Source organism: Schistocerca nitens, chromosome 1, assembly GCF_023898315.1.
Source record: "Schistocerca nitens isolate TAMUIC-IGC-003100 chromosome 1, iqSchNite1.1, whole genome shotgun sequence".
In the NCBI taxonomy this organism is placed as follows: Eukaryota; Metazoa; Arthropoda; class Insecta; order Orthoptera; family Acrididae; genus Schistocerca; species Schistocerca nitens.
The window spans coordinates 829,202,671-829,226,480 of record NC_064614.1 but is presented as its reverse complement, the minus strand read 5'-3'; the positions used below and the strand labels follow the sequence as shown (position 1 = coordinate 829,226,480).

Sequence of the window (23,810 nt, the reverse complement as noted above, 5' to 3'; positions counted from 1 at the left end):
TATTTCTCTGCTTCAGATTTTCAGGGCCATCTGATTCAGTGTTCCTTACAGTGAAGGTGCTCTTCAAAGTAGGACTGATCGATAGTCATGCCAATAGTATTACATTTGTGCAACATACTGTAACCTCACACTTTACAGACAAATGATATCAAAAATACAATTAAATCAATACTCATATATTTCTGAAAGTAATTATACAAAATATAATACAGGAAATTTTAGAAGCAATATCAAAGGAGTACAGTGAAACATTTATGTTGTCATATATCCACCATTCACAAAATGTTTAGAGACAAGCATCTGTGGCTGTATACAATTACACTTTACTGTGATAGCTTACATGAGAACAAAATTTTATTTAAAGGCCAAAAATAAATGCATAAAAAAATTAAAACTACAAGGAACCAAATGACTGGTAAGAACAATAAATAAAACTCACTCATGCTACAGATAAAATCACTATACACAACAAGAGATATGAAAATACTTCTTTATTATAGAACAGTCATAATATTTTTTCAGGGCACTAAGCCTTGCAGTCCACTACAACAGTCCAAGAACTATCACGTGTCCAACATTATGAGAACTGAAACACAACTTCCTGAACCACGAGTTCCATCTAAAAAAAGGGGAGGGGGGTTATTTAACTTTTCACAATTTTCTATATCACATTTTCTGCAACATATAACTTTAAAAAAATCTTGCAAAAAGCACACATAACATAAAAGGGTAGGAGCATCACTTACAAAGAGCAACTATCACCTCACTGCTGCATTCACAGCAGTCTGACCTGAGCCAATGTCAGTCAAAATGCTTGTTAGTTGGCTTAACAGATCTGTGCCATCCTCCAGAGATCGGCGGTACAAATTTTTACACTGCTTTGCATGTTGACCTTCTGTCCTGCAATAACATTCCAAAAAAATTGAGTTTAAAATAGTGAGAAGATAGTGGGGATAATTTAAAAACATGCAGAAACATTTTTAGAAAACTTTAACAAATTTGTTGCTTTTATTTACAGCTATATTGTGTTTCAATGTTTTATTTTATGGAAAGTAACTGCTGGTCAGGGAAACTAAACATCTGACAATCCAGTCTGCTTTAAGGATTTATTTATTTTTGGGAATGGACAAGAATCAGATGTCCAGCAAATATGGAGGTTATGGCATCAATATCATATTGTTTTAGGCCAAACATTCACAAACAAGGAACAAAGGGTGAGCAAATGCATTACTGTGGTGCATAAGCTAGGAGCAGTTTTATCACAAATCCAGCCAATATTCCTGATTGCTTCATGCAAGCTGTGCTGCACTTGTAAGTAGCCCTGCTTCATGAGTTGTTTGTTTATTATGAATGAGAAAGTGCCTTCAGATTGAGCTTTCGTACACAAATTTTACAAGTTTTAGTCTCTGCTATAGTCTGTTACAGTTTTTGTTCTCTCTGCTCACATTATAATGTGGTATTTTTTTACGTCCTTCTACACACACACACACACACACACACACACACACACACACACACACACACACACACACACACACATATTTGCACTCTTCAGTCAGTTTGTGGAATTTGTTGTTGGTTCATATTTTATGATAAAACTCACGTATAGTGTTTCTTGTAGCTACATGACTCTGATTCTGTATTCTCTGGTTAAGCTGTCATCCTTTATGGCTGATGTGTTGTATAACTCTAGGTCAATCTCCTTTTTCCTGACATGGTCATGTGCAATATGGTCAGTGTTGAAATCTAATGTTTTCTATAAAATAAGACTGTTTTGTGAGTTCATATATAAGTCACAATAGTACTGTTTCTCCTATTCCTCGTATTCATTCCATAAACATCATATTAACTTTTTCTGTTCTTTTCTTATCACCTATTTTGCGTTCTTCCCATACAATCTCCATTCCATAGGTTATCACTTGAATATTGTTAGCAATGTGCTTGTCAATATATTGGTTACGTTCGGGTTACTGTGTGAGACTCTGATAGCTGCTGCTGCTTCCTGAATTTGCATGCCAAAGTATTTTGCTGTTGTCTGTAATATATAGCGCATTTAAAATTACTTGTGATTTTTGTAAATTGGCTCAACAGAGGTAACTTGACATTGTTGCTCAGACACCAATGGCGAGCTGGCTTTCCCTGTCAAGCCACTAGGGGTTTGTTTAATAAAGCTTCCTTGTCGCCACACCATGGATAAACAGTATGAAGTGGTGTCACGCGTTAGATGCATTTATGTTTGTCAGCTCTCATCGTGAAGTATTTATTGGCACTGTGAATGAGTGGCTTGTTGTGAACGAGTGTTTCTGTATTTGTGTTGCATTAATAATAATAGTGCAGCATATCTGAAAATGAGATTCACAATAAAAGACATCATCCGAGGCTACATTCTCCCGCTGTGAAGATATCAAGCATTGGAAAAGTAATTTCAATTCGTGGGCAAGGCTGTAAAAGTGTGTGCTCTGTGCACAGTTATTCTGGAAACGACTGCAATAGCAGCAGTCCAATTTTAGACATTAAAAGAGTGGTTGACAGAGCAGCTGCTGCACTTAACATTCACTGACCTATGGTGCTGAGAATTGGGAAGTAGAAGGAAAGAGGAGACATGAGTGATGAAGCAACACTACCTCACTTTTTGGCAAGAAAAAAATGTTGACAGATGGGTAACCAGTATCGACACGTGCCAGCATGTGTATACTTACTATCAGTACAAGGAATACCCCACTTTGAATAAATTTCTTTTCAGCCGAAAGAAGCAGAGCTGTTCAATGGGAGTATGTCATCACTTCAAATTCGCCCTCACGGGATTCGTTTCTGGTAAGAAAAGTTTTCATCTTGGACATTTATCACCTAGAAAAGTGACACAATAGTCTAGAGAGGCTGTTACCTGAAAAGTGACACATTAGTCTAGAGAGGCTGATACCTATGTGCCATGAGAAGCATTTTGTTCAGAGACATTGTGTGGCTGCACAAGACCTGGCTCAATTCGTATCATACATTGTCAAAGCAAAGTGGTGGATGGACCACACAGCACAAGGAACAAAATCACAGTTAGGAAATCGTGGCAGTAAAACTGTCTTTCATGCTGCCTCTGCTCATGGCTTCATTACAAACTGTTTATTGCTGTTCCATTCCAGGAAGCAATGCGATTATCATGAGGAACTGAACACCAAAGTTTTCATGAAGTGGTTTTCTAATGTTCTGCAGCAAAATATTTCTCATAATTTGAACAATAGTAATGGACAATGCGCCATGCCACTCTTTTGTGGTACATACAGCTCCAACTATACAATGGAGGAAAGCAGATATTCTGCTCTGGGTGCAAAGAAATGTTCCATCGGATAAAACTGAACGTGGCCTGAATTAAGTGGAGTTAATGGAACTTGTAGCACTGTATTGGCCAGAAGCTCCATGCTACCAAGTCAAAGAACTGGCTAATGCTAAAAAATGTAAGTGTAATCCAGCTTCCTCCATATCATGCTCATTTAAATGTAACTGAGAATGTATGGACCCAGTTGAAAGGTAGCAATGCAGGTTACACCCAGAAAGATTGAAATGCTGAAAAAAGAAGCCATTGCAAATATTATCCCACAGGACTGATCTAGGCTTGTCATCCACACAAAGAAGGTAATTGAAAAGAGATGGATTCACGAAGGACTGCTGAAAGAACAGGTTGAAGACATGGTCATTTCTGTCAGCTCCAGAGACAAGTTCTGGGTCAAAGGAAGAGGAAAATGATTACATGGGGCAGATGTAGATTGAAATATAGATACATCTTCATCTACATACATATTCTGCAAGCCACCATACAATGTGTGGCAGAGGGTATCCTGTACCACTACTAATGACTTCCTTTCCCCGTTCCACTCACAAATAGAGCAAGGGAAAAGTGACTGTCTATAAGCCTCTGTACAAGCCCTAATTTCTCTTATCTTCATGGTACTTACGTGAAATGTATGTTGGTGGTAGCAGAATCATTCTGGAGTTGCCTTCAAATGACAGTTCTCTAAATTTTCTCCATGGTGTTGTCCAAACCTAACGGTAGCAAAATTAGCAGCTCGCCTCTGAATTGCTTCGGCATCTTTCTTTAATCCTGCCTGATGGGGGGGTCCCAAACACTCAAGTGATACTCAAGAATGGGTCATACTAGTGTCCCATAAGCAGCCTCCTCTACAGATTAACTACACTTGCCTAAAATCCTTCCAAAGAACCAAAGCTGACCACTAGCCTTCCCTGCTACAAGGGGTGCTCAATAAGTAATGCAACGTTTTTTTTCTAGGACAATTACAGTTTAAAAAAATGTATGATTTGTTGTGGGAGATTGTGGAACTTTCCTGCTTCAGCTCTTAAAGTTTCATGAAGCTCCAACAGGTGGCGGCACTATACGTAGCCTCCAATATGGCATTTTTGGTGGAAAACAACGACATCGATCACAGATATTCACAACCAGTTGCATAATGTCTAAGGAGGCCTGGCAGCATACAAAAGCACAATGAGTCATTGGTCAAGGCATTTCTCATCATCGCAAAAAGGGATTGCAAACCTGTCTGATCTCCCGTGTGCCAGCTGGACACATGTAGCTGTTATTCCTGACAGACATTCTCATTCAAGGTGATCAATGGATCACAATCAAACACCTCACTGCTCAAATGGACATCCCTGTTGGTCTGAAAACCTGAGAAGAGCTCACAAAACTTCATTGGAGTGTTCTTCCTCATCCACCCTACAGCCTGGATCTCACAACTTCAGATTTCCATCTATTTGGCCCAAAGAACGGTACACTCCATGGGAAGCAATACATGGATGGTTGGGAGGTTATTGATGCAGCAAGACACTGGCTCCACTGTGGACAAGTAGACTGGTACCATGTGGGTATACAAGCCCTACTAGTAGATGGCACAAGCATGGCACAAGCGAAGATTATGTTAAAAAATAGGGCTCTGTAGCGAAAAGTGTTGGGAATAATACGGTCAACTGGAACCCTGAATAAACAAACCTGCTTTCAGAAAAAATATGTGTTGCATTACTTATTGAATGCCCCCTTGTACAATCCTTACATGTTTGTTCCATTTCTTATTGCTCTGCAACTTTACGCCTAGATATTTAATCGATGTGACTCTGTGAAGTAACACACTACTAATGCTGTATTCTAGCATTATGGGCTTCTTTTTCCTACTAATCTGGGTTAACTTACATTTTTCTACATTTAGAGCTAGCTGCCATTCATCACACAACTAGAAATTTATATGATATTACAGTTCCTGATTATGATGCAAAGTTTGCATCATAATCAGCAGCAACTGAACAGCACTGCTGCGTGGCGGGAGTAATCAGCGCGGGCCAGGGCACTGTTGTCACTATGTGTTTTACTGTCCGTGTTACTATAAATTGATAAAATAAATATCACTTTTGACTAATCTGGGACCCCTCAATTGTATGGGCATGTAAAATCCAACTTTAAAAACCATTTAGCTACTAACAGGAAACAAATACCCACCAACACTGGGTATCGCATGAAAGACCCGATAACCAGTATTTCTTTGGGGTGACTCCAGCTTCACATTGCAAAATCTAAATTGCAAATATCTGTAGAAACCCCAGAGAAAATACACCTGATGAACCATAGGAGAGACACCCTGTATAAAGCTTCAATACTCTTCACCCAATTCCATCAAAAACTGTAACAACTGACAGTGGAATAATGAGCACAACTTCACAAAATATTACTATTTGTACTACCAATTTCTTCATGTGCTCTATGCCTACAAATTTAGCATAAGGTGCTTCTTTATGTATGAAACTCCTCTTTTGATTATTGTAAATTTTTGCTCTTTGACTGTCAACTAAATATTTAAATTCTCTCTGTATGATACTGATGATATTGTAATGTCATTTCATAGCAAATTTCCAGTACCCGTGATTATGTAAAACCATAACAGATACACAGAGTTCTCATCCCTTTCTTCCGTCATTCTTATTTATTTTTAAAAGCTTGTGATGATAGATTACTGAAGTGCCTCTTTTTGTGCAAACAGCCACTGGATCTGTAAACGTATTCCATGCTATGAACAAACAGCAAAGAGTAAACAGCACAGACACCATGATTTTCCCAAACTGAAAGAGTCATGCCAACCAAAAAACACCACACTGCAATACTAAATGAAATGTCACACTGCTTGAACTCTTCCAATGAGGACTGAGTACAGCAAGATCAGCTGAGCCTCAGCCCGCACATCTGGCTTGTGTGTGTTTTGGCACACCATGGCTGACCCTGGTATAGATGCTGAACAGTATTAGAGTCACAGGGGCTCCTTGAAGAACTCCATTTATCTGCATCATTTTCTCTGAGATTTCAACATTGTTGTTTATTTGAATAAGATTTCATTGACAAGATTCCTTGGTTGATCTCACTAGCAAGTCTCCCTCTCTGGTCATTCCTTTCATTTCTCCAGTAAATCAAACACGATTTTCATATCAATGACAATTGTGTAGCTCTTTCCCCTTTGGTGTCTCAGTGTACCTGTAAGTATTTCACTGCCCATACCATGTTCCTTTCCTTCAGAAATCTAAACTGGTAGTCTGGGATGCTCCCCTCGATTATGTCAAGTATTTTCAGAAATACTTTGAAGGAGCTGTGTCTCTTCCCTGTCTGCAGGCATTTGTTAACCAGGTATTTCCACAGTCAATGGAACCTTTAAGATGTTCCATTTATATGTTGCCTTGACCCGCCACTTTCTTGTTCCTTCCTCCTTTAGTTGCTTCTCTAAGTTCAGCTAAAGTTGTATGTGGTCTCTGTTGCTTCCATTTCATATGCCCCATCTTTTTCTGTTTATTCAATATTTCCAAGAAATGTGTTTCTCATTTCTTCATGTGGATGTCTCCCATTGCAGATGAGACTTTCTTCCTCACTGCTATGAATGGATCTGATTTTGCATCCACTGCTAATTTTCTTGCCTCCTCCTTGATATAGTCTGCTCTTTTTCTTTTAATTGTAGATTTATCTTTCCCTTTTTTCTGCAGACATGATTTAATCTGTCTGTGAAGCGTGTGTTTTTGCTATGTATAGTGCCTGCAGTGTTTCCTTTCTTTTCTTGTACTTTTCTTGCTCAAGCCATTTTTGTGCCTCTGTTCTTCGTTTGATTTTTATGACTGTCTGTATTATTTCTGCGTATACAGGTTGTATCATAATTAATGGTGTAAACGCATACAGTTGAAAGTACATGATAATAGAAGCAAAAAAGTCTGACTAAACTTAGGGTCGAAAACGCACACCTTAAAAGCTACGAGCAATTTTTCATCTTTGATACTGTGAAGCAAATCTCTTCTACTGCAAGCTCTTTGCTTTCCATATTTTGGGACATGGTAATGTGGACCAAAACAAGAAAAAAATGTCCAGTAAACATGTGCTCTAAAATGCATACCTTAAGAGCTATGAGCATGAGCTCATCTTCGCTTCTTGGAAACACAACTCTTCTAATGAACAAATGCTCATAACTTTTAAGGTATGCATTTTAGAGCAAATGTTTACTGGAGTTTTTTCTTGTTTTGGTCCATCTTACTATTTCCCAAAATGTGGAAAGCAAAGAGCTTGCAGTAGAAGAGATTTGCTTCACAGTATTGAAGATGAAAAATTGCTCATAGCTCTTAAGGTATGCATTTTCGACCCTATGTTTACTCAGACTTTTTTGCTTCTAGTATCGTGTACTTTCAACTGTACGCGTTTACGCCATTAATTATGATACACCCTGTATTTTCATGGCTCCCTCCAGTTTGCCTTCTTCTATTTGTACCCTTACTCTCTAGATCTTGTCTTTGTTTTCCTCTATTGTTATTGTATTCTCCGGGAGTACATATCTGGTCCAGGTGCTTTGTTTCTTGGTTGTGGTGCTTTCACGTGGAAGCTTGTCATTATGGGGATATGTATCCATCCAGAGCCTGCTGCTAAAAGAGCATACTCCTCCTGATTTGTTTAGCTTTAAGTTTCCTCTGATCTGCAACAGTATAGACCATCTGTCAGTGCCCATTCATCCTAACTAATAACCTGGTGGTAATCGTACCAATGTAGAAGGCCAAGCAGTGCTCATAACAGCTGATACATGATGCATCATTTCACAGGTGGCTCTCCCTTTGATAGTATACATTTTGTCAGTTACAGGGATGGTAGAGGTGACAGTAGGAGGATGCATAGGGCAAGTTTTACAATGGGGACGGTCAAAGTGGTGGGTGCCACAGGGTAGGGAAATAGGGGTGAAGGAGCATACAGCCTGACCAGAATACTGTGGAAATTGGGGTGGGGGATGAAAAGCGATTCTAGGTGTGGTGGGCAAAATGTCAGACACAATGGATCTCATTTCAGGGCATGATTTCAGGAGGTCATAGCCTTGTTGAAGTAGCTGATTAATACATTCAAGACCAAGATAGTAATGTGCAACAAGAGATTTAGTCTTAAGTTGTTTTTTGGTGGGATTATCAGAACCAAGACTGGATTCGGTGGCTCGAGAGACTTGCTTTTGAACTAGGCTAGTGAGTAATTACATCCAGTGAAGACTGAGGTGAGAACAGTAGGGTACTGCTGTAAAGAGTCTGCATCTGAACAAATATATTTGTCTTGGATATGAAGGCTGTATGGGTGGGAATGTTTGACATGGAAAGAACAGAAACTGTCAAAACATAAGTACTGTTGCTTGTTTGTAGGTTTAATGTAAATAGATGTATGTAGCCGATGCTCGATGAGGATGAGGTCAACATCAGGGAAAGTGGCATGGGATTCAGAATAGGACCACGTAAAATTCAATTTGGAGAATGTATTTGGAAATTCAAAAAATTTTAATGTATCAGCTCCACCATGACTTCATATGCCAGAGATGTCATCAATGTATCAAAATTAAACCAAGGCTGAGGACATGGACACCACAAAAGCCCCCTCCAAGAAACTCACAAATAGGATGGCACAGAAAAGAGCCATCCCGGTTCCCATGGCAGTGCCCCTCATCTTCTTGTGTCACCTGTCTTCTCCTAAAAGGTAAAGTAGCTGATTAAGGTGAGAAGGAAGGATGTCATAGGTAATGGAATCAGGTGGGCACTCAAGGTAATTTTCAGCAGCAGACAGCCCGTGTATGTGGGCAATATTGGTACACAGGAAGGTGGCATCAATTGTGACAACCAAGGCATGCATTGGTAGTGAGTTAGACACAGATTTCAGACTATCTAGGAAATGGGTGGTATTGAATATAGGTGGGGAGTCTTCATGCTATAGGTTGCAGGTATTGATCAACCAATGCAGATATAAGTTCATGAGTGCTTTGAAATCAGCTGTTATGGTACAGCCAGGGTGATTGGCTCTGAGGATCTTAGGAAGACAGTACAAGGTGGGAGTGCAAGGTTTTGGTAGTTTAAGTAGTTCCCACTGATTGAGGTGTTAGTGCTTGTTAGGTGCCTGTTGTTTCAAGGAGGGAATGTACGTCAGTTTGTATCACAGTGATTGGATCTTGACAGCATAGACCATTGCTTATATACTCCTGTCAGTCAGGTACCACAGTGGTAGATCCTGTGACCGCTGTGAGGATAATGATGGGGTAATCTGTTTTTAGGGAACACAAGACCTGGAGTTTTGCAGAGGACAGGTTAGGGTCATGTTGTAGGAAGCTGAAAAACAGTTGTGAAGCAATGCTGAATGTTAGTCTATACCATGACAGTAGTGATCTTGGTGCCTGTTCCACTACATGTGCCATCTGGATTCTCCCCCCAACTGCAGTTTCTCAGAACTCCACAGATGGGAACTAACATTACAGCATGTCCTTGGTTCTTGTTATTCACTTGGCCTAAATTTACATTAATTTCTTTGTACTCAGGTTCCTTTTCAGCAACTATTCATTTCTTTCATTCCCTTTTAGTTCTCTCTGTCTCCCCCCCCCCCCCCCCGCCCTCCTCCTCCATTTGTCTATTACCTATGATGCACTTAGCTTTTATTAACTTCTACATGATTTTTTTGTCAGCAGTCACTATCTTACTACCTTGTTTATTTCTCTATCTTCCACCTGCATGCTCTCGAGTTTTCAAAACTTGTCCAGTGCAGTCCCCAACAATCAGTCTCCTTCTCATCCCGTCCAGTGAATCTCTCCTGACCCGGAGTTCCAGGTGACTTCTCCATAACTCTCCCCCATTTCCTAAACATTGCCAGACCTTTTGCTTCATCCCTGTTTATTTCCCTTCACCTGTTCAGCCAGAAGAAGGAGCCACTATCTCCAAAAGTTTGCACATCTCCATAACTTTTATCTGTTTTTTCTTCTGCTACCACTTGGCGAATAGTTCTTTTATCTATCCAATTATATTATACTTTCATAAATTGATTGTTTCCATTCATATATTAATCCACGATGAAAGATATTTCTAACAACATCAAAAAGATAACAAAAGATGGTATAAAGAATGCAGCACAAAAATGACTGGATCACTATAAAGAGACACTGATGTGCCAGATAGAATAAACTTCACCAAGGAGGTGGGCATATCAAATGAGGTAACACTAGATCAAAGAGGAGAGGGGAAACGATGGAAAGCAGGGAACAAGAGAAGTTTACACAAACATAAAGAGGCTATGGAGACCATGAATCCGAACTAGACCCAAACACAAACAAGAGAGCAATCATGACCAAAGGAAGAAATGTACTCACGAGAATATGAGAAATAGAAATAAACTGTCAGAAGGAGCAAACTGGAAAATGATATATCTAGGAGAAAGGAGACCACAAACAAGACAATACAGACACACTGCAGGATCCAAGAAACAAGACTGAGAGCTACAAGTTGCAGAAAAGTTTGCCTGGCTCTGCAGGCAACACCAATACAAATGATATAATAAAATTAGTAGATAAAAGCAGTATTAAAAGGAACTCCACACTTCAGAAGAGAGCAAAGCCTTCAATGTTAGCTTCCCATTCAGATATCTAGAAGACACAGAAGAAATGGACTTCTGACGCCAAGGTATACTCATCAGTGGACACAACTTTCGGAGATACAATGAGGAAACTGGAGGAGAGAGAAAAAGAATTTTCGGTGATACAAGGAGAACATGGAAGGGGAGAGAGAAAATTGTTGTTGTGGTTTGGTCTTCAGTCTGCAGACTGGTTTGATGGCACTCTCCATGCACTCTATTCTGTGGCAGCTTCTTCATCTCCAAATAACTACTGCAACCTACATCCTTCTGAATTTGCTTATTCTATTCATCTCTTGGTCTCTCTCTACCATTTTTACCCCCAAACTTGCCTCCAACACTAAACTGGTGATTCCTTGACATCTCAGAATGAGTCCTATCAACTGATCCCTTTTAGTCAGGTTGTGCCACAAATCCCCCCCCCCCCCCCCCACACACACACTAATTCTATTCAGGAGCTCCTCAACTGTTATGTGATCTCCCCATCTAATCTTTAGCACTCTTCTGTTGCACCACATTTCAAAAGGTCCTATTCTCTTCTTGTCTAAACTGTTTACTATCCATGTTTCACTTCCATACATGGTTATACTCCTTACAAATACTTTCAAAAAAGACTTCCTATCACTTAAATCTATATCTGACGCTAACTAATTTCTATTCTTCAGAAACACTTTTGTTGCCATTGTCAGTGCACATTTTGTATCCTGTTACTTTGTCCTCCATCAGGTATTTTGCTGCCCAAATAGCAAAACTACCTACTACTTTTTGGGTCCCATTTTCTAATCTAATTTCTCAGCACCGCCTGATTTAATTTGATTACATTCCATTATCCTTCTTTTTCTTTTGTTGATGTTCATCTTATATGCTCCTTTCAAGACATTATCCATTCCATTCAACTGTTCTTCCAAGTCCGTACCTGTCTCTGACAGAATTACAATGTCATTGGCATACCTCTTATTATTATTTCTTCTCCCTGGGCTTTAACTTCTTCTCCAAAATTTTCTTTGGTTTCCTTCACTGCATGCTCAAGGATAAAACTGAATAACATTGGGGTAGACTACAGCCCTGTCTCAACCCTTTCTCAACCACTGCTTCCCTTCATGTCCCTCGACTCCTGTAGCTGCTGTTTGGTTTCCGCACAAGTTGTAAATAACCTTTCACTCTCTGTATTTTACCCCTGCTACCTTCAGAATTTCAAAGAGTGTTCCAGTCAACATTATCAAAAACTTTCTCTAGGTCTACAAATGCTATAAATGTATGTTTGCCTTTCCTTAAGCTATCTTCTAAAAGAAGTCATATGGTCAGTATTCCTCGCACGTTCCTACATTTTTCCAGAATCCACACTGACCTTTCCTGAGGTTGACTTCTACCAGATCTTCCATTCAACTGTAAAGAATACGTGTTAGTATTTTGCAATCATGACTTATTACATTGATAGGTCAGTAATCCTCACACATATCAGCACTTGCATTCTTTGGAACTGGAATTATTATGTTCTTCTTGACGTCTGAGGGTATGTCATCTGTCTCATACATCTTGCACACCAGATGGAAGAGTTCTTTCAAGGCCAGCTCTCCCAAGCCTATCAGTCGTTCTGACACGTCATCTTCTCCTGGGACCTTGTATCCTCTTACTTCTTTCATTGCTCTATCAAATTCTTCTTGCAGGATCATATCTCCCATCTCATCTTTGTCTACATCCTCTTCCATTTCTCTAATATTCCCTTCAAGTATATCTCCCTTGCATAGCCCTTCTATATACTCCTCGCACCTTTCAGCTTCCCCTTTTTTGCTTAGGACTGGTTTTGCCACCAAAGCTCTTGATATTCATATATCTGCTTCCCTTTTCTCCAAAGGTTTCTTAAATTTTTCTGTAGGCAGTGTCTATCTTTCACCTAGTGATATATGCTTCTAAATACTTACATTTGTCTTCTAGCCTTCCCTACTTAGCCATTTTGCACTTCCTCTCAATCTCGTTTTTTACACATTTGTATTCGCTTTTGTCTGCTTCATTTACTGCATTTTTATATTTTCTCCTTTCACCAATTAAATTCCGTATCTACTGTGGCATCCAAGGATTTATACTAGGCTTTTTTTTTTAATCTACTTGATCATCTGCTGCCTTCACTGTTTCATCTCTCACAGTTACCCATTCATCTTCTCCTGTATTCCCCAATTCTCACCAATCATTGTCTAATGCTCCCACTGAAACTCAACAATTTCTGTTTCTTTCAGCTTATCCAAGTCCCAGATCCTTAATTTCCTATCTTTTTGCCATTTCTTCAGTTTTAATCTACAGGTCATAACCAACAGATTGTGGCCAGAGATCACATTAGCCCCTAGAAACATCTTACACTTTAAGGTTTTGTTCCACAATCTCTGTCTTACCATAATATAATCAATCTGAAACCTTCTAGTTTCTCCAGGTCTCTTCCACATATATAACCTTCTATCATGATTCTTAAACCAAGTGTTAGTGATGATTGAATTATACTCTGTGCAAAATTCGACCAGGTGACTACCTATTTCATTCCTTTCCCCCGGTCCATATTCACTTACTATTTTTCCTTCTCCTACTATCAAATTCCAGTCCCCCATCACTATTAAATTTTCGTCTCCCTTAACTATCGGAATAATTTCTTTTAGCTCATCATAAATTTCTTCCATCTCTTCAGCCTCTGTGGAGCTAGTTGGCATATAAACTTGTACTGCAGTGGTGGGTGTGGGTTTCATGTCTATCTTGGCTACGATATTACATTCACCAAGCTGTTTGTAGTAGCTTACCCACATTCCAATTTTTTTATTCATTATTAAATCTACTCCTGCATTATCTCTATTTGATTTTGTATTTATAACCTTGTATTCACCTGACCACAAGTCCTGTCCCCCCTGCCAGGGAACAACTTCAGTAATTCCCACTATATCTAACTTCACCCTATCCATTTCCCTTTTCAAATTTTCTAACCAATCTGCCTGATTAAGGGATCTAATGTGCCACGCTCTGATCCGTAGAACACTAGTTTTGTTTCTCCGGTGACAAATCCTCCTTATAGTCGCCACCTGGAGATCCGAATGGGGGATTATTTTACCTCCAGAATACTTTACCCAAGAGAATGCAATCATCATGTAACCACACAGCAGAGCTGCATGCCCTCAGGAAAAAACTATGGCTGTAGTTTCCCTTTTCTTTCAGCTGTTCGCAGTACCAACAGAGCAAAGCTGTTTTGGTCAGTGTTACAAGGCCAGATCAGCCAATCATCCAGACTGTTGCTCCTGCAACTACTTGAAAGGCTGCTGCTCCTCTTTTGGAATCACACATTTGTCTGATAAAATTACCAACAAGAAAAGAGTATCGCACCAAAATAAGAGCAAGAACACACTATTACAGAACATCAAGGGAATGAAAAATGCACATGATTTTTTGTCAGTGTATGTTACTGTGGCCTCTGTGGTATTACTAATCAACACTAAAGGGTAGAGAGAACAAAGGCACGTTTCCATTCTTAAAAACTGTGCATATTATTATGGTCTTGGAGGTGACTTGCCTGTCATTCTGCACTGTCAAAATTCATGGTCCACAGCTTAGATTTTAATCTGCAATATTCACAAACTGTCTGCAGTGCATGTGCTTCACAATCACAATGTAGTTAAGTGGAAAGTCTAAAATCCTCCACAAATGAAAATTACCCACCGCCAACTGACACCTGCAGTTTGTTTAAAAGGGGTGCTAGGTATTACAGAAGATTCTTCCCCCCCCCCCCCCCCCCCCCGCTCCAACCCCAAATGCGAGATTCCACAGTGTGGTGGTGGTGATGGTGTAAAAGGAGAAATGGAACTCCTTCAAAGGCATTTTGGAGGAGTATTTCAGTATGAGCGACCCACAGTCTCTAGTGGCTCATTACAAATAGCATTTCACTTGATTTCATGCTCTCATCTATCATTGTATCTGTAGCACACTGAAAATATCTGCACAACAATGCAACTGTTGATGGTATGCACCATCATGTATATTATTTGGAAACAAATTTGTTCCTTTCCCTCATGATAATAGCTGCTGACAACAGTAATATCCACTTTACTCTTCAAACCTCTTGCTTATACTGGGTATTGCTCAGTTGTGTCTCAGGTTTGTCTTTCTGTCACATTTAGTTGTATGTTAACAGTTCTACACAGCAGAATAGATAAGTTTACTGATGAAGAGTTGGCTGAAGGGATGGTTTTGCATCGGTCCGCAATTAGCCCCTAAGTAGTTATTTTTGAAGCAAAGTTTGCTAAGTACTGCACCCAGGGAATCATGTCACAAACAATTGTATGTTGTATTTGCTGAAGAGAGGATGTTAAGAAGGTAACAAACACAATACAAGAGAAGCAAAAGATGCTAGTGGAGCTGTTCCCACAGCAACAATGCCACAGCACCGTACTTTTGCAAATGAGGATTGTTACACTACTCCATGCCTTCTCACTGTTATGAGGGTGTTTTCACAGAAAAAAATGATAACTGGCGTAACCAACCGAAAAAATCACAATTACATGAATACTCTATTATGAGCCAACAAAGATCATGGGTCTTGTTAACCAAAATGCTCAGAAAGCATCTCTGAATAACATCAAAAATTTTGTTGTGGAGTTCAGGTTTATCATGTATAGCTTTACTGCTCCTTTAGTGGTCTTCTGCTCGGACAACTCACATGTTCAGTGAATCAACTGCAGGTCCTATACCATTTTGAATTTCATTTCGAATTTAACAAGTGTGTTTGCAATGCATTTTATAATATTTTCATATACGGTTCTAAAATAATAGAAAACAAATACTGAAAATATGGCTTGCAGAGAGTAAGTGATGAATCAAACAGAAATAAAATACTTACTCTTTTTTTGTTTTTGAAATGTATATCTTAGTGAGCTTGAGTAACACATGCTGAAGGCGCTCTTTCAAAAGCTTCAGCAGCTGCTGTTCTTCAGTCCTCTCAGCACTGTCCTCCTCTTCATCAATTATTCCCTCATGGCTTTCTTTGTTTCTTTCTTCATTTTTTTCATCAACATGACTTTTTGTTTTCTGTTGCTGCCGCTGAACACTTTCTTCGCAGGTGCCACTTTCAGCTGCAGTTTTTGCAGCATTGTTGATTGTTAAATGGCTGTTCACTTCTCCTTTGTGGGAGGTCATTCTTTCTGTCATTATCAACAGAATTGGCAAACACTGCTGCATAAGTTCTAATGCTGCCTGATAGTGTTTCACTTTTCCACCAACAGTAGGAGTTCCTACATTAGTGGAAAAATAAAATTCACTCAAATGAAAATCACAGCAGTTTCACAGTTATAAAACAGTTACAACCATATTCAAAAGTATATTACAAAAATAAAAATATTTATTTGAGAATCATAAATAACATGAAACAAACCTTCTGCTAAAAATTCGCAAAGAGCAATGCGTTCCAGCTGCACACGTAAGAAATCTGAAGGATGCTCGAGCTGCAGAAGCAGAGCACTGGCCTTTTCATAATGCATTCTTGACAGCTGTAATACATTTCTACGCTTTGCATCATCTGCACTAAGTGACCTGAAGAACATACAAATAAGATAAAAAAACTCCCTGACAGTAGTACCACCAAAGTGTTTGTCAATTTTGAAGACCTGGACTTAATTCTAATAAAATAGGGCAATTAACAACAGTTCAAATGTATAAGAATAAGTGCACACATTATCTTTCTAACAAACTCATTAGTCTGACACCTTAATTTCTCTCATGTGTACTTGTGCAGAGGCCTGAACATCACATTGGCATCTGAAATGTGAATACTTAAAATGAATAGATATTCAAAATCAAAATGATCTACAACATCAAACTCAAACACTATGAACTGAAACACTGAATCTTAGGTAAGTATAGAAGATTTCTCTACTAAGATTTTGAACATGACTGTGCTACAGCAACCGTGCATGCAACAGCTTCAGTGTATTAGAAATAACAGCCAACCAGTTGCAAAAACACAAGTTTATTAAACCCTGACCTTGGTTTCCATGGTAGTCTTCTACAGATGATTTAGTATGTAAAATCATACTATCTATAGTCAATGTGGGAATCATCAGCTCTTTCTAGTATATGTTATCCAATCACCATTTTATAATGAATTTATATGGTGATTAAGTGGATAAAATGTCAACAACTCCCACTCTGACTATAGGTAATGTGATTTTACTTCCTACATCATCTGAAGAAGACTGTTATAAACCATTGAAACCATGTTAAGGCTTAATAAACCTGCATTTTTGCAACTGGTTGGTGATACTTCCAATGCACAGAATGTCTTTTCTAGTTTATAAAAAGAGGGGCGGGGGGAGGGGCAGGGTTTATGCAATTTGAATTTGAAAATAAATTATTTTTAATTTGGTTTAAATCCATATCATTGACTTAAAGTTTAGTGAAATGGTTTAAAGCCTTGCATTCTCTTTCTCTCAACAACAAAGAATGTTTTCTGGAATGACACAAAAGGTCTAGTGATTGACTGCTTAAGGGAAGACCACACACACTGAAAAATGACAATTTAATGTTTGTTTCTGTTCAACACTGTCTTGTTGACCTCTATGGTCACGAACAAACAAAATGTGAATAAGGATATGAGATGATAATGTACTCATAATTTAAAAATTTGACAAAAAAGGCAATTTAGGGTGAATATTGAATTCTGCTCACAATCTCTCTGCTGGGATAGACTTGTAATTACAAAGATTTTAGCAACACTGAACAACAAGTTAGACAGACAACACAGTAAAGACAAATTCTGTCTCAAAGGCAAACACTAAATACTATGTCACAAAAGCAATTGCTCTTGTGGACAACACCCTACTCTCTACATCTACTACATCTACATTTATACTCCGTGAGCCACCCATCGGTGTGTGGCGGAGGGCACTTTACGTGCCACTGTCATTACCTCCCTTTTCTGTTCCAGTCGCATATGGTTCGCGGGAAGAACGACTGTCTGAAAGCCTCCGTGCGCGCTCAAATCTCTCTAATTTTACATTCGTGATCTCCTCGGGAGGTATAAGTAGGGGGAAGCAATATATTCGATACCTCATCCAGAAACGCACCCACTCGAAACCTGGCGAGCAAGCTACACCGCGATGCAGAGCGCCTCTCTTGCAGAGTCTGCCACTTGAGTTTGCTAAACATCTCCGTAACGCTATCACGGTTACCAAATAACCCTGTGAGGAAACGCGCCGCTCTTCTTTGGATCTTCTCTATCTCTTCCGTCAACCCGATCTGGTACGGATCCCACACTGATGAGCAATACTCACGTATACGTCAAACGAGTGTTTTGTAAGCCACCTCCTTTGCTGATGGACTACATTTTCTAAGGACTCTCCCAATGAATCTCAACCTGGTACCCGCCTTACCAACAATTAATTTTATATGATCATTCCACTTCAAAACATTCCGCACCCATACTCCCAGATATTTTACAGAAGTAACTGCTACCAGTGTTTGTTCCGCTATCATCTAATCATACAATAAAGGATCCTTCTTTCTATGTATTCACAATACATTACATTTGTCTATGTTAAGGGTCAGTTGCCACTCCCTGCACCAAGTGCCTATCCGCTGCAGATCTTCCTGCATTTCACTACAATTTTCTAATGCTGCAACTTCTCTGTATACTACAGCATCATTCGCGAAAAGCCGCATGGAACTTCCGACACTATCTACTAGGTCATTTACATATATTGTGAAAAGTGATGGTCCCATAACACTCCCCTGTTGCACGCCAGAGGATACTTTAACGTCTGTAGACGTCTCTCCATTGATAACAACATGCTGTGTTCTCTTTGCTAAAAATTCTTCAATCCAGCCACACAGCTGGTCTAATATTCCGTAGGCTCTTACTTTGTTTATCAGGCGACAGTGCGGAACTGTATCGAACGCTTTCTGGAAGTCAAGGAAAATAGCATCTACCTGGGAGCCTGTATCTAATATTTTCTGGGTCTCATGAACAAATAAAGTGAGTTGGGTCTCACACGATCGCTGTTTCCGGAATCCATGTTGATTCCTACAGAGTAGATTCTGGGTTTTCAAAAACGACATGATACTCGAGCAAAAAACATGTTCTAAAATTCTACAACAGATTGATGTCAGAGATATAGGTCTATAGTTTTGCGCATCTGCTCGACGACCCTTCTTGAAGACTGGGACTACCTGTACTCTTTTCCAATCATTTAGAACCTTCCGCTCCTCTAGAGACTTGCGGTACATGGCTGTTAGAAGGGGGGCAAGTTCTTTCGCGTACTCTGTGTAGAATCGAATTGGTATCCCGTCAGGTCCAGTGGACTTTCCTCTGTTGAGTGATTCCAGTTGCTTTTCTATTCCTTGGACACCCTCTCCCCCTTCCCCCCTTTTTTCAGAAAAACAAAACACACCAGAAGTTTTAAATTAGGCATTACAGCAGGTATGCACCTCTGGTAGAAACTCACAATAGACAAAACCATCATATCTTGCCTTGAGCTTATGAAATGAAATAGAAAATAATGAATTCTCCGAGCATGGGAGTGCTGAGTCATTGAATCTGTCTCATAGAAGCTGCAGAACTACAGCGAGGAAGTAACTGGCAAGTTGGACACTCTATGGAAAATGAAAGGCCAACTGAGAGCCACATTTTGGACTATCTATAGCTTGCAGGCGTGAGTAACAGTGACATTTCTCCACACTGCTGCTGCATACTCCAATTGTGAGTGTATGAGGATTTTATACATAACTACACAGATTCCTGGCAGTGGTTCGGCGGTTTAAATGCCAGACTACAGGTTGAGGTCTGGAGTTCAGTAACTTATCAGTCCTAGGAGTTATACCCGTCACTTATCACTTCGTTGAACCCTAAACAGTCTTTGTTAATTTGAAAAATACCTAGTTGCATGAAGGTTCAGAGTCCACATTAAATTGTAGGTCCCTCTATAAGTGGATGATTCAGTCAAATGACAGTTTAGAGGAAGGCAAGTGTGTAACATCTCCGATAAAGAAATGGCTCTGAGCACTATGGGACTCAACTTCTGAGGTCATTACCCCTAGAACTTAGAACTAGTTAAACCTAACTAACCTAAGGACATCACAAACATCCATGCCCGAGGCAGGATTCGAACCTGCGACCGTAGCGGTCTTGCAGTTCCAGACTGCAGCGCCTTTAACCGCACAGCCACTTCGGCCGGCCTCCGATAAAGAAGTGCCTAGTAAAGAGCTCTTGCTGTGCTAAACAGCCTTCAGGTTGATGACAACTTTACATATCTTAAAAAAAATAATAATAATAATAATAATAATAATAATAATAAATTTCCAGAATGAGATTTTCACTCTGCAGCGGAGTGTGCGCTGATATGAAACTTCCTGGCAGATTAAAACTGTGTGCCCGACCGAGACTCGAACTCGGGACCTTTGCCTTTCGCGGGCAAGTGCTCTACCAACTGAGCTACCGAAGCACGACTCACGCCCGGTACTCACAGCTTTACTTCTGCCAGTACCTCGTCTCCTACCTTCCAAACTTTACAGAAGCTCTCCTGCGAACCTTGCAGAACTAGCACTCCTGAAAGAAAGGATATTGCGGAGACATGGCTTAGCCACAGCCTGGGGGATGTTTCCAGAATGAGATTTTCACTCTGCAGCGGAGTGTGCGCTGATATGAAACTTCCTGGCAGATTAAAACTGTGTGCCCGACCGAGACTCGAACTCGGGACCTTTGCCTTTCGCGGGCAAGTGCTCTACCAACTGAGCTACCGAAGCACGACTCACGCCCGGTACTCACAGCTTTACTTCTGCCAGTACCTCGTCTCCTACCTTCCAAACTTTACAGAAGCTCTCCTGCGAACCTTGCAGAACTAGCACTCCTGAAAGAAAGGATATTGCGGAGACATGGCTTAGCCACAGCCTGGGGGATGTTTCCAGAATGAGATTTTCACTCTGCAGCGGAGTGTGCGCTGATATGAAACTTCCTGGCAGATTAAAACTGTGTGCCCGACCGAGACTCGAACTCGGGACCTTTGCCTTTCGCGGGCAAGTGCTCTACCAACTGAGCTACCGAAGCACGACTCACGCCCGGTACTCACAGCTTTACTTCTGCCAGTACCTCGTCTCCTACCTTCCAAACTTTACAGAAGCTCTCCTGCGAACCTTGCAGAACTAGCACTCCTGAAAGAAAGGATATTGCGGAGACATGGCTTAGCCACAGCCTGGGGGATGTTTCCAGAATGAGATTTTCACTCTGCAGCGGAGTGTGCGCTGATATGAAACTTCCTGGCAGATTAAAACTGTGTGCCCGACCGAGACTCGAACTCGGGACCTTTGCCTTTCGCGGGCAAGTGCTCTACCAACTGAGCTACCGAAGCACGACTCACGCCCGGTACTCACAGCTTTACTTCTGCCAGTACCTCGTCTCCTACCTTCCAAACTTTACAGAAGCTCTCCTGCGAACCTTGCAGAACTAGCACTCCTGAAAGAAAGGATATTGCGGAGACATGGCTTAGCCACAGCCTGGGGGATGTTTCCAGAATGAGATTTTCACTCTGCAGCGGAGTGTGCGCTGATATGAAACTTCCTGGCAGATTAAAACTGTGTGCCCGACCGAGACTCGAACTCGGGACCTTTGCCTTTCGCGGGCAAGTGCTCTACCAACTGAGCTACCGAAGCACGACTCACGCCCGGTACTCACAGCTTTACTTCTGCCAGTACCTCGTCTCCTACCTTCCAAACTTTACAGAAGCTCTCCTGCGAACCTTGCAGAACTAGCACTCCTGAAAGAAAGGATATTGCGGAGACATGGCTTAGCCACAGCCTGGGGGATGTTTCCAGAATGAGATTTTCACTCTGCAGCGGAGTGTGCGCTGATATGAAACTTCCTGGCAGATTAAAACTGTGTGCCCGACCGAGACTCGAACTCGGGACCTTTGCCTTTCGCGGGCAAGTGCTCTACCAACTGAGCTACCGAAGCACGACTCACGCCCGGTACTCACAGCTTTACTTCTGCCAGTACCTCGTCTCCTACCTTCCAAACTTTACAGAAGCTCTCCTGCGAACCTTGCAGAACTAGCACTCCTGAAAGAAAGGATATTGCGGAGACATGGCTTAGCCACAGCCTGGGGGATGTTTCCAGAATGAGATTTTCACTCTGCAGCGGAGTGTGCGCTGATATGAAACTTCCTGGCAGATTAAAACTGTGTGCCCGACCGAGACTCGAACTCGGGACCTTTGCCTTTCGCGGGCAAGTGCTCTACCAACTGAGCTACCGAAGCACGACTCACGCCCGGTACTCACAGCTTTACTTCTGCCAGTACCTCGTCTCCTACCTTCCAAACTTTACAGAAGCTCTCCTGCGAACCTTGCAGAACTAGCACTCCTGAAAGAAAGGATATTGCGGAGACATGGCTTAGCCACAGCCTGGGGGATGTTTCCAGAATGAGATTTTCACTCTGCAGCGGAGTGTGCGCTGATATGAAACTTCCTGGCAGATTAAAACTGTGTGCCCGACCGAGACTCGAACTCGGGACCTTTGCCTTTCGCGGGCAAGTGCTCTACCAACTGAGCTACCGAAGCACGACTCACGCCCGGTACTCACAGCTTTACTTCTGCCAGTACCTCGTCTCCTACCTTCCAAACTTTACAGAAGCTCTCCTGCGAACCTTGCAGAACTAGCACTCCTGAAAGAAAGGATATTGCGGAGACATGGCTTAGCCACAGCCTGGGGGATGTTTCCAGAATGAGATTTTCACTCTGCAGCGGAGTGTGCGCTGATATGAAACTTCCTGGCAGATTAAAACTGTGTGCCCGACCGAGACTCGAACTCGGGACCTTTGCCTTTCGCAGGCAAGTGCTCTACCAACTGAGCTACCGAAGCACGACTCACGCCCGGTACTCACAGCTTTACTTCTGCCAGTACCTCGTCTCCTACCTTCCAAACTTTACAGAAGCTCTCCTGCGAACCTTGCAGAACTAGCACTCCTGAAAGAAAGGATATTGCGGAGACATGGCTTAGCCACAGCCTGGGGGATGTTTCCAGAATGAGATTTTCACTCTGCAGCGGAGTGTGCGCTGATATGAAACTTCCTGGCAGATTAAAACTGTGTGCCCGACCGAGACTCGAACTCGGGACCTTTGCCTTTCGCGGGCAAGTGCTCTACCAACTGAGCTACCGAAGCACGACTCACGCCCGGTACTCACAGCTTTACTTCTGCCAGTACCTCGTCTCCTACCTTCCAAACTTTACAGAAGCTCTCCTGCGAACCTTGCAGAACTAGCACTCCTGAAAGAAAGGATATTGCGGAGACATGGCTTAGCCACAGCCTGGGGGATGTTTCCAGAATGAGATTTTCACTCTGCAGCGGAGTGTGCGCTGATATGAAACTTCCTGGCAGATTAAAACTGTGTGCCCGACCGAGACTCGAACTCGGGACCTTTGCCTTTCGCGGGCAAGTGCTCTACCAACTGAGCTACCGAAGCACGACTCACGCCCGGTACTCACAGCTTTACTTCTGCCAGTACCTCGTCTCCTACCTTCCAAACTTTACAGAAGCTCTCCTGCGAACCTTGCAGAACTAGCACTCCTGAAAGAAAGGATATTGCGGAGACATGGCTTAGCCACAGCCTGGGGGATGTTTCCAGAATGAGATTTTCACTCTGCAGCGGAGTGTGCGCTGATATGAAGGTAGGAGACGAGGTACTGGCAGAAGTAAAGCTGTGAGTACCGGGCGTGAGTCGTGCTTCGGTAGCTCAGTTGGTAGAGCACTTGCCCGCGAAAGGCAAAGGTCCCGAGTTCGAGTCTCGGTCGGGCACACAGTTTTAATCTGCCAGGAAGTTTCATATCAGCGCACACTCCGCTGCAGAGTGAAAATCTCATTCTGGAAACATC

The 23,810-nt window shown here is 41.4% G+C and overlaps 1 protein-coding gene across 2 annotated transcripts in view; it reads right to left on the bottom strand.

Moving 5' to 3' along the window:
- Positions 1-227: 227 nt before the first annotated feature.
- LOC126262869 (erythroid differentiation-related factor 1) overlaps positions 228-23,810 on the bottom strand; it is a 244,620-nt gene continuing 221,037 nt past the window's right edge. The window contains exons 17-20 of one of the 2 annotated variants that reach the window (XM_049959746.1): positions 16,329-16,486; positions 15,798-16,188; positions 747-900; positions 228-619 (exon numbers count right to left, since the gene is read on the bottom strand). In XM_049959746.1, coding sequence (XP_049815703.1) covers positions 759-900; positions 15,798-16,188; positions 16,329-16,486 — 691 coding nt within the window. In that variant the 3' untranslated portion in view covers positions 228-619; positions 747-758. Of the gene's footprint in view, positions 901-15,797; positions 16,189-16,328; positions 16,487-23,810 lie in introns of both variants that reach the window. The other variant, XM_049959739.1, reaches the window with a different exon arrangement.